This window comes from Opisthocomus hoazin, chromosome 12 (assembly GCF_030867145.1).
Source record: "Opisthocomus hoazin isolate bOpiHoa1 chromosome 12, bOpiHoa1.hap1, whole genome shotgun sequence".
In the NCBI taxonomy this organism is placed as follows: Eukaryota; Metazoa; Chordata; class Aves; order Opisthocomiformes; family Opisthocomidae; genus Opisthocomus; species Opisthocomus hoazin.
This window is the reverse complement of record NC_134425.1, coordinates 15,483,756-15,494,995: the sequence shown is the minus strand read 5'-3', so window position 1 is coordinate 15,494,995 and position 11,240 is coordinate 15,483,756. Positions and strand designations below refer to the sequence as shown.

The 11,240-nt window shown below is 50.7% G+C and overlaps 1 protein-coding gene across 1 annotated transcript in view; it reads right to left on the bottom strand.

Annotated features, from left to right (window-relative positions):
* ATP6V0D1 (ATPase H+ transporting V0 subunit d1) overlaps positions 1–11,240 on the bottom strand; it is a 35,711-nt gene that overhangs the window by 1,540 nt on the left and 22,931 nt on the right. The window contains exons 3-7 of the mRNA XM_075433656.1: positions 8,788–8,966; positions 5,986–6,065; positions 2,138–2,215; positions 1,333–1,509; positions 317–394 (exon numbers count right to left, since the gene is read on the bottom strand). Coding sequence (XP_075289771.1) covers positions 317–394; positions 1,333–1,509; positions 2,138–2,215; positions 5,986–6,065; positions 8,788–8,966 — 592 coding nt within the window. The remainder of the gene's footprint in view (positions 1–316; positions 395–1,332; positions 1,510–2,137; positions 2,216–5,985; positions 6,066–8,787; positions 8,967–11,240) is intronic.

Below are 11,240 nucleotides of genomic sequence, written 5' to 3'. Positions count from 1 at the left end.
ACCCTCAGGTACTGCGAAAATCCTCCTCTCCCATATAATTACACTCTGGCTTTGCTATCGACGGACCAGATGTCCACCACTAGCCCCAGGCTCGCCTCCCACACTGCTCTCATCTGTCTGGGTGAGAACAGGGAGCACGCACTGTGCTGGGCCCCTATTCCCTTGCTGGAGCAGAGGGCTAGCATCCTTTTCCGTCCCCCAAACTCCATTCATCCACAGCAGTGCTGACAGGGTGGCAGGCAAGCCTTCTGCCACCCTGAGCTTTGCAGACGGCATGGGTAGCCACATGCCAAGCAGTGTCTTGGGACTCACTCACCTCATGCTCAAAGAATCTGTCTTCAAGGGTCTTGTCTCCAGGGTTGCTGCCAGCACCTTCAAACAGCAGCTTGTACTCCTGCAGGAAGACATCACGAGAGGATATACCCAAACCCCAAAGCTCTCCAAGCTCAGCAGCGTTTGGGGGCCCCATGCATCAAACAGATACCCCAGCCACCATGACAGATCAGCAGAGGACACAGAGAAGCCAAGAGTGCCCACAGAAGCATCGGCAAGGGGATGCTGCTGAGGCTGCACTGCACACACACCAGCTGAGGGCAATCCCCAGCAAGGCAGAGGAAGCCTTTGTTCCATCTGTGAGCTCGTCCAGCCAGAGACCCTGTCCCTTCTCTGAAATGCGCAGCTCTCAAAGCCATATCGCTGCTTCGAGTCAGCATCAGGTACAGACCCCTCCACGTACAGACTGGAGTGTCTGGGCCAGGCCACTGTGCCTACAGACACTGGCACACGCTCAGCTGCTTCAGCGGGGACACTGAGGGGGACACTGAGGGGGACACTGAGCTCTCCGACTCCAAACAGGTCCCCAGCCAGGCACAAGAGCATCTCAAGGAACCCAGACACATCCAGAAGTGTCCTCCCAGGTCAGTGTCTCCCCTGCAACTGAAACGGAGCTCAAGCAACCCACTACGGCTGGAGATGTGGCACCCCGCTTCTTGCTGAAGACACGTTTCCAGCCCCGACCAGCCAAAGAGAGACTGTCACTGCTGTCACACCGATACCTCAAGGATTTGGTGGTGAGGGCTGTCTCCACACCCTGGGAGGGGGTACACAGGGTACACCTGGTCATCCTATCACCACAGCCACGACTAACAAGCCAACAGCACCCCAGGCAAGCCAACTCCATCCTGGCAAAGTAGGACCCAGAACCAAGAGCAGCAGACAGGCACTCCTCTCCCCAGCCTGTCAGTCCTCAAGTTCCCCCAGATCCCTGTGCAGCTCTGATCCAGAGCAGGTCCTTGCACCAGTCCCCAACAGCCCTCATCGCAAAGCACTCACAGGGTAGTAGTCCGCAACGTTCTTGACTTGTTCATAGTCATCTGCTCTGGCCAGCAGAGCCAGGCCCTCAGGGTAGAGCTTGCCACAGTGCGGGAAGAGCTTTGCTCGGTCTTCCTTGGACAGCTCAGTTCCAAATGAGTTAATGGTAATAATGAAGGCCCTCCGGTCAGCTTCGAACTGCGGGAAAAAGAGCGGTTCACCTTGGGATGCAGCATCTTCGCCAGTGGCCAGCAGACACCGACGCTGCTCTGAACAGAGCCACATCAGAAGGCAGTAGGAGCAAGCCTGGCTCGCTGCCTGGGACACACACAGCTAACTGGTGCTCAGCCACGGCAAGCCCCCAGAACGCCCAGTAGCTGATGCCTGGGGAGCAGTCAGGTGAGGAAAATCCCCATCCCAGGCACAAGCCAAATCACCAAGCAGAAGCCTGCCAAGGTCAAGGAGCCTCTCTCACTCACCTATTGCCCCTGAGCCCTGCACATCGCACAGCTAGCCTTGGCATGGAGACAGGCCGTGCACCGAACAGCTCTGTTCTCCTGCTTGTTATCCATGCAAGAGGATGAAGATGTTGCCACGAAGGCAACAGATGTGTTAGCACTTGGCAAGATCAGACTGGGGAACCAAACCTGTCCAAAGCCATGTGCAGGCAGCGTTTTCCTAGGTCTCCCAGTGAGCAGGCAGCATGTGCACGGAGATGCTGAAGATGTTCTTGAGCATCCTTAAGGCTGGCAGGCAAGCTGGGCCTGAGCACAGAGCAACGACTACCACTGCAATAGCGTCCAGCTATGGGGGTTTCCAGACCTACCTCCAGGATCGGGCACATGGCATCTGCTGTGGTACCTCCCAGCACCTTGCAGAACTTGTAGAAGGACTCCAGGTAAGCCTGGAAGAGATAGGGCAGATGAGCACTCTTCCACACAGACTCATCCACCGCCCCACAGGGCCATGCAGCAGAGGACAGACGGCAAGCAGGGATGTTCCCAGCCGCTTTGTAAGACAGCGCAGGCGCTCTCACCCCACATGAACTTGGACGCCAAGCCCACACAGGGGACACAGCGCTTTCCCAGGAGCTGGAGACATGCAGGGTTGCGGTTGTTCAAGCAACTGCATGAGCTTACTGCAGGCAAGATCGCCAGGCAGCAAGGTTAAAGTCTGTTTTGCTCTTCTGAGTCGTCTAACTCCAAAGCATTCAGTGAAGTCTCACATGGTTTCCTGACCCCGCTCTGGCCTCTGCAAACATGCCAAGCCACACAACTATAGCTGCAAGACCTACGCTCAGAAAGTACCGCTGTGTAAGCAGAGTCAAGAGATGAGACAGGACATCTGTGAAGGAAACTAGCCATTCTCTGTAATTCTCTTTTCACACTGCAGCCGCTTGGTCTCCACCCCAACTGGAGCACTGCAGAAAACACATAAGGCTAGGCACAGCTACGCTGCCTCCAGGAAACGTAATCCTTTGTGGAGATGTACTGTAATCCAGCTGGAAGATGACTGTATCTCCCAGGGGGAGCCCGTGAAGGCAGTGCATGGCTAAAAATGCTGTTCAGCAAAAACTTTCTCAGAAGAAGCCATCATGTGATAAAATACCTCCCTGGACAGAAAGCTGCAACCAGAATCAGTTCAAAGGGACGAAATAAAATGATGCTGAGACATCACAAATCTCTGCTTTGCCACAACAACTCCAGGAGTGAAGATGGACCAAGAATGCACGTGTTGGACACCCCCAGCTTCTGCACTAGGAAATCACCTATATTACTGTGCTGTGTAAATATTTGTTACCACACAGTGCAAGAGGACATTGCTGGGTGAGCACCACACATCAAAGAAACATCCTCTCCAGCCCTTGCCACTGCTCAAGTGGAAGAGAGCACAGAGCATCAGTCTGCAGAGTTACCACAGGAACAAGGACACAGGTAATGGACTTTGCTTGAAGCCCACACAAGAGGGGTCCTGGATAAGAGGTTCGGTCACTACCTCCACCCTTCTCAGGATTTATGCACAAACTTAAGGTAATAGGTAAACTCCAGTATCCAGCACTGAATAAGGATCTGGTACCACAGACACCACAGAAATCCCGACTAGAACAGCCACACTGGGTACTCTCCCCTACAGACCTCTCTGCAGATGACAGCAATTTACAGAAACTCTCCAGTGTCCTGAAACTCTTATCCCAGAACTGGTGCCGTCTTCGCATTTAATAATCCTTAACGGACTTCTGATTCCACAAACCCACTCATTTGATCTCTGCCTCCAGCTAGCCTCGTTTATCTGTCACCTCCACCCTGAAGGCAGATCTGTGCCCTGCCCATCCCTGTTGACTTTTCTAGCACTATCTGCTGTTACAACCGCAGCTTGGATTCACTCCTCTTCCAGGTGAGGAATCCCAACTGGTCTTGTAGTTTCCCATACAGAAGTCATTGTACCCAAACCTTTAAACGTGTCCTTCTTAGCAACTTCTTCTGTTCTGCTGTTCCTATTTGGAGATAAGAGGAAAGAGGAACAAGACAGGGTTCAGGACAAACCACGACAGATGTACGCAGCAGCACAGTGGTATTTGTGCAGCTCTCTCCTACTCTAGGAACAGCTTGCCTTGTAGAGATGCTTGCTTAGGTCAGTCATAACCCAAGATTTCATTCAGTAGTAGAAAAAAACAAGGAGACCCGAGGGTCTGTGCAAGCAGAGCCAGGATTACCTCCTTGCCTCTCCCATACATCACTCCACATTTATCCACACTGATTTGCCTGCTATATGTTATTGTCCAGTTACAAAGCTCTTTCAGCTGGTTCCTACAAGGTGGTCACCAGCAAAAGCCAACAGTCAGCCAGCTTCACTTCAACATATCCATTAAAGATGTGGAACAAAGGGAGTAAGCGTTGAAGATAACAATGCCAGCACACCTCTGTTGAAGGACTCCACTGCTGACCGCTTACTTTTAACCTCTGCCACCCGTCTTAATCATACTTCCATTCAAGAACCTGCTCACTTGTCATTGCTAACAAGACCCTTTGTAATCGCTTTCCTCCTATGAATTCTGCCCAAACATTCTGTCTACATGCTCACAGATTCCTTCAAAAAACCTCCAGTAGGTCTTGGAGGTAGCACGTGCCCTTCCTAAGCCAGCTTCTCCTGGACACAGGCATCCACCCCAGGCACCCTCAGCGCAGCCCTGTGCAGATTTCAGACGTGATTTTATTTCCCTCATTTGGCTGCGCAGACCATCTGCAGCGTATTATAGATTTTCCAGTCCCTGGGGAGAGAGGCAGCTTCATGTGAGAGTCTGTAAGCAGCAGTTACCTTTTCCACCCTTGCATCCCAGTGATTCGTTACTGATGGAGCCCCTGCGCTCCGCAGGGGCTGCTTTTTAGCAAGACCCAGTCCCAGCACATGCCAAGGGATAGCAGGTATCTGCGCTTCAGTTTGGGGGCAGGAAGAGCAGAATGCAAAGCAGTATCAGGCTTCAAAAAGGAGATGGCAGCTGGGACCCGAGGAGATGCGTCCCCCCAGCCTGTTTGCCCTGTGCTCACTGCCTTCCCCCAGCTGCCTTGTCTCAACACAGAGGTCTGCACCCTGCAAAGGTGCAGGTATTTATGTGTACAGGCATACCTCCCCCCATTACAGCAAAAGACGAGTACACGCTAGAGGCCACACGCAGCTGGGCATGACTGTCGACACACAGCTCCTTCTCCCCTCCCTTTGCCTCCTTCCCTTCACGCCTGACCTGTTCTCCGCCTCTCCAAACAGGCCACGGCTTCCTTGGGAAGCAGAGGTCACGCTGACTGCAGGCTGGCTGCAACCAGCCAAAACAAGGTTGGCAGATACAATCTGCATCCCACCCTTCATCCAGAGAGTCGAGATGGAGCGATAGCCACAGCCTGCATATAAACACATGCTTTGATACTGCCAGCTAAAACCAGAACAGGCCTGCTGAGGAGACAACAGCTCCCTGTGCAGGCTCAGGACAAGGAAAGCCTTAGCCCCCCCACATCCCTATGCCTGCAGGACTCCTCCACCCCGGCTGCACCTTTTACACTGCTCTACCCAGAGGATCTAACTCCAATCACAGCCACTGAAGGCTCGAGCAGACTGCTGGAGGCTCTTCTGGAAGAGCTCAAGACAGAGACAAGCCCATGGAAGTTCTTCAACCAAGTGTGCCAATCTAGGCACTTTAGCCCTTTGAATGCAGTAAACTACATGTCTAAACTCATGGGGTTAAGGAGCAGCCTTCTCCTGCCTGCCTGGGGCCTGAGGAAATGTATTCAAAGGCAGGACCTCTGCAAAATCTCTTGTACAGACTCGACAGCACCAAAAAAAAAAAAAAAAAAAAAAGCAAACCACCACCACACCACATTACCTAGCTCTGGTGCCCTGACTCTGCAGAGCTGGGTGATCGGATGTCAAGCTCCTCTAAGAGCACTATCTTTATTTTTCCAGCGGATGCAACTAATTCTTGGTCACGTTCACTCTATCACCATTCCAGGGAAGAAAATAGCAAGAAAGCAAATTTATTTTTGTACCTAAGAGAAAAATACCCTCTCCTCTTTTGTTGAAGAAAGCCTGCCTAGGTTGGAGCTCCTGACTCACAACAGAGCAGTAGTCACACTGGGAATAAACAATGAGGTTAACATCTCTTTCTCTTCCCAGAGACTCATTTACCTTATACAGCGTGTTTCGAATGATTTCGATGTTCATTTCATCCAGGTCCTGCTCAGATATGCAGTCTTGGAAGAAAGCAGCTGAAACAGAGCCACAGACAGAGTTAGCATTGCCCTAACCAGACCCATGCCCAGCACTTTCCCAAGTCCACAACAATACCAGGCAGAAGCACACCCTATGCTGAGCTTGTCCCTCCTAGGCCTGGCCCTTCTCTTCAGCAGCCACCAAATTGCCATGGCTCAAACCTCAGGCTCCACCATGGTTCCCCAGGCCACAGTCATTTTTGGGGCTCTCACACCAGCCTATTCTCAGCAGAAATTCTCAGCTCTAGCCCCCAGCATCAGTGCCAGAGCACCCTGTATTTAAAAACAAGCAAAACCCAAACTGTTCCCAGATGCAGGCACTCAGGGGTGACAAGACAGCTTCTGAAATGCCTGCTACAGCACTGCAGCAGTGCTTATGGATCCACGAGACAGCAGCTAGCGGGCACTGAGGAAACAGGTGCTGTGCTGCTCCCTCATCCTCCAATATCTTAACTAGATTAAGGAGGGCTGGGGATGCCACAGCTCCTACAGCCTGTGACACTCTATGGTTGGAGTCAGCAGCCATTTCCCCTGGCCAGATCTATCAGTTCCATTTTCCACTTCTTCCAAGGCTTTTTACTTCTCCAGCTGGAGGAGACAGGATGAACTAGTCCATTTTGGTAGGAAGCTCAGCCTTACATACTAGAGTGTCTTTGGGAAGGAGGCTGAGAAGTTGTTGCCACCTAAAGAACACAGATGGGTTTCACACCTAACACACAGTACTGCGTGCTGCAGGTAAAGACGAGTCTTCTACATCTAGTGCAACACACGGCTGTTGTACCTCTCGCTTGTTAACAAGAGCACAGCAAAACCCATTGACAGGACTTTTATGACTTCTTCAACTCTCACTCAGCAACTGATTTTGCTGAATTTGCTACAAAGAGAAATATGATCTTTCTCAGCTTACACAGTCCAGCTGTGGGTAAGGCACACTGCACTCACGCTGAGAAATGACTGGTGCTCTGTTGTGTGCAACAAACCAGGTACAATACAGGCTCACACCTCTTGGTGTGCACTACTGTCACACTGTGAGCTGCCTGGCATGGACAGCAGCCACACCATGGGTCTAGAGAGTCCTGAACAGAGGTTAACCGTTGCAGAGGTTTCTTTGCAACAGCATCAGAGACCAATGCCACGTAGCTGGAGGAGCACTGCTCCCTTCGGTTGGCAAAAATGAAAACAGAGTGTGCCAGGACTGGTTTTCACTGCAGGACTCACTGGCTAGCCTGGATAGCTAAGCAGTGGCTACTTCAGAGTAGCAGAGGAATGAGAACACAGCTATTTCAGTTCTTGGCCCTCCAATATCCCAAATTAGGCTAACAGCAAGTCTTATTTTGCCCTGCTAACCTATGAAAGCCATTTGGGGTTAGGCATTCCTACCAAGCCACGTAGCTACTCAATTACTTTTAGGAGATAGAGCTGCTGTTTCTTTGCGTGTGGTCACTGGAAGAAGTGCAAGTTAAACAACTGGAGCCTGCATGCCCGCTTGTTTAGGCAACACAGCTACGTTCTCCTGCTGAAGAAATGCCACACTAGATGGTATACAGCCTCAAGGGCATGGCCAGGGCAAAGGTCTAAAGAACTCAGCCTAGCCAGGGCAGACGCAGGCAAAGCTCACTCATACACAAGTGCACGATCACAAGAGGCAGAGACCCTCAACTGGCAGCCTCATTCTCCAGAACGACCTCACCCGTGTAACTGGGCATTTTCACTCCATACACAGCTGGAAGTTTTAAGGTCTCCATGAGCTAATATCTTTTAAATACTCAGCTCTACCTTATTCCCAAAATCGCAAGGTTCCTGCTTACTTGCGAAGCGGATTTTCTTCCCGCCCATCACCCTTACAGCAGGCTCAACTCAGCCGCACGCAGACCCTTAGCCCTCCCGCTGCGTTGCCCTACCTTGCAACCCAACTCTCTCGAGACACGTTTCCCCTCCTTTGCTGGGCTCTATCTGGCAAGTCATTTTTTCCGTGACAGCTACTTCACTTGCCCCATTATTACACAGAGCATTTGCAAAAGCACTTACAGTTCCAAAAACAACTATTTCTATCAAAGACAATATGATGACTTAGAGTCTTTTGTTCTTTCTAGCAACCCCAAAAGAATGATTAATCACTGACTCAGGCGTACCTCATTACGTTTTTGCCCATGGAGGCTAAACTAGTAAGTCTCCTGTGACTATCTCTCCTACTACCGCAAAAAGACTTCCATATTTTCTCCAGAAACACTTTCTACACCTTTTATCTTTAAAGAACATATCTGTTGAACTAGCTGTTCACCAGACACTTGGTTTTAGCACTATGTACCTCCTGGCCAAGGCCTGTAGCCCTGAGACGGTGCACCTCAGTGCAAGATCCTGCCATACAATGACCTTAAAAAGGCTTTTGGAGATTTCTTTTTTTTTTTCTCTCCCGTTGTTTAGGGAGTTATTGTATATAAAGAGCTTTCCTTGATCTAGAGCTAATTTTATCAGTCTCAGAACAAGACTGGGCATGTGCAGATCTCTGACTATCTACAAAAATTGCCTGGCACAGAACAAGCACAAACCTGAACTCAAGCCCAGCCACCACAGACAGTACTGCCATGTCTGTGCATTACCCACCACTTTGTCCGCCTGGAGCACAACTTTAGACTTAGTTAGACCTAGATAGACTTGGGGGAGCAAGGGGCATCTGCTCCACACACAGCTGAGAGGTATTTTGAAAGGCTTCGCTCACCCAGGGGAGTGTCCACCAAGATTGCATTGTAGAGCTCCGCAGGCGTCTGAGCAATGTTCACAGCTTCCATCTGCTCGAAACTTCCCAGAGGATGGCACTTGGGCACCAGTTCAGAGATTGAACGCTGGTGCAGAGTCCCAGTGATGAGCAGAATGACATTGTCAATCATGTAGCTGTACCTGGAGGAATGCAAAAGGAAGCATGTCACCACACAAGTAATACAAAACCCAGCGCCTGGCACACCTCTTCAGTCCCTGTGAGCGTCTCCACAAAGATGTACCCTTTCCACAAGGAAGTAGTAAGGGGCCTTCTTAATGTCTCCTTATCGTGACAGCCTAAGAAAAGGGAGTCAAGCATAGTCCCAGGCTGTGATTTATGCTACAGCTGAACCACAACATCTGGGCATCTCCTACCTACCACTGAAGAGTGTTAGATTGCAAGAGACTTCTGGAGGTCTCTGGCCCAAAGTCCTGCTCTAAACATGGCCAGCTCCAGCTGCTCAGGGCTCTGTCCAGCTGAACTCTGAGTTACTTGCAAGGATGTGTATGTCCCAGTCTCCCTGGGGCTCTGCTTCAGTGTCTGACCACACTCACAATGAAAAGTCTTTTCCTAAAAGCTAATCAGTCTTTCATCCAAACCTCACACAGCTCCGAGAGGAACCTGGCTCCAGCTTCCCCACACCCTCCCACTAGATAGCTGGAAACATTTGTCCTTCCAGCATTCCCACTGCTCTCCTTGCATTGCCATGCTCTGTAAAGAGCACATGCAAAAGCGCGAGGGGTAGGACACCAGCAAAGAGGCATCTGCAGAGCCTGACTCAAACTCCGCCTCATTGCCAGCAGCACCGCTCCACCTTGCCAAGACTATGGAGAAAGGGTCATGCTTCTGCAGCCCCACTCCCTTCCAAAAACAACAGGGCTGGCAGCTTTGGCACAACCTTCATTCACACCCTCACAAAAATACACACAAGCTTTTTCACACCTCTGCCATCAACAGGTACATGCTTTTTCACATTAACCCACATTATGATGTCCCTAACCAAGTTCTCTGCTTACACTATACAGGATTAGCAGATTCAGTCTTTGGCACAGCAGTAATGACACATTCAATCTGGAACCACAGCACTCAGCACAAGGTCCACCAACACGAGCCCTTTGTGGCCCTTCTCTCCAGTATGTCCCTGTTCCTCTGGCACTGAGGAGCCCAGAACTGGGCACAGCACTCCAGATGATGCCTCCACCAGTGCCGAGCAGAAGGGAAAGATCACCTCCCAATTTTCCCAGTCCATCCAGAGAAGGGAGATACAGCTGGCCTGAACACTGGGAATACAAGTCAGGCTGGTGGCCTTCTCCAAGCAGAAGGTCCAAGCAAGGAATCAAGGCATCATGGAAATACAAGGAGCTGAGAGGAACAGTGTCCCTCTAGGCACTTTCACCACCAGCTGAGCCATAAGCTCACCAAGCTGAGAACCTGAAAAACATCAAGTGAGACGAGGTGGTTTTTTTTCAGTCACCAGAAGGTACCTTTGAAAATGCCCAGGGAAGAGGCACAGATGGTGGAAGAACAGGATATTTGGGATTTTACACTCCCTTGTTCTCGCTGCTAGAGCTCTAACTCTAAAAAGTTAGATGATGGAAAAGACGTGAAGATGCTCCTTAGCAGGAGCTGCTCCAAAACAAACAGGCTCAGGCCTGAACTAGAGCTGCAGAAGGAGCTGTGCACGTCTGGAGTTGGAGCTCTGTTGAGGTTCACGCTTCCCACATGTACCTGAGTAGTGAGGAAAGGGAACTTCAGGCCAGCACATCAGGACTGGGGCAAAGGCAGGGACGGTAAGGCTCTGCACACATTTGTCAGGCATTGGGATGCTGTTGGTCTTTATATTTCCGAGCTGACAAGGAGGACATAGTGCAACCCCACTTCCCATTGAACCACATCAAAGGCAGGTGAGCAGACCAATTAAAGGCAGTTTTCGGCAGTTTTTATTAGATGAGCTTAGTGCCTCTCAAATATGCTCAAAGGGCACATCCACAAGCAAACCCACACCTTAGTTCCTCAAACAGGTGCTGCCTTTTTCTCTCCACACTGCAGGGCTAGGCAACGCACCTCCTGGCCCCACCATTTTTGCAGAGAGCCTTACTGTGTTTGCAGCCTACCCTTCCAGGGACGTTCAATCTAGAACCATGGTAATCAGCACAAGCTTCATGTACTACCAAACCTCCTTTTGCCCTTTAATCTGCAAGGTCATTATCCAGCCTTCTGTTTGTGCAGCTCTCACCGTGGAGATGACTACAATCTCCAGGACAGCAAGAAGGGCTTGTTTCTGAGAGCTGAGGGTAAGTGCCCTGCAGTAAGCAGCTGGTTGCTGGTAAATACAAGCATCTGCACCCTAACTCTGATGCATCTCCATGAGGTGTGCCAGACCAAGGATACAGTGAACCATTTCCCAGCTCCAC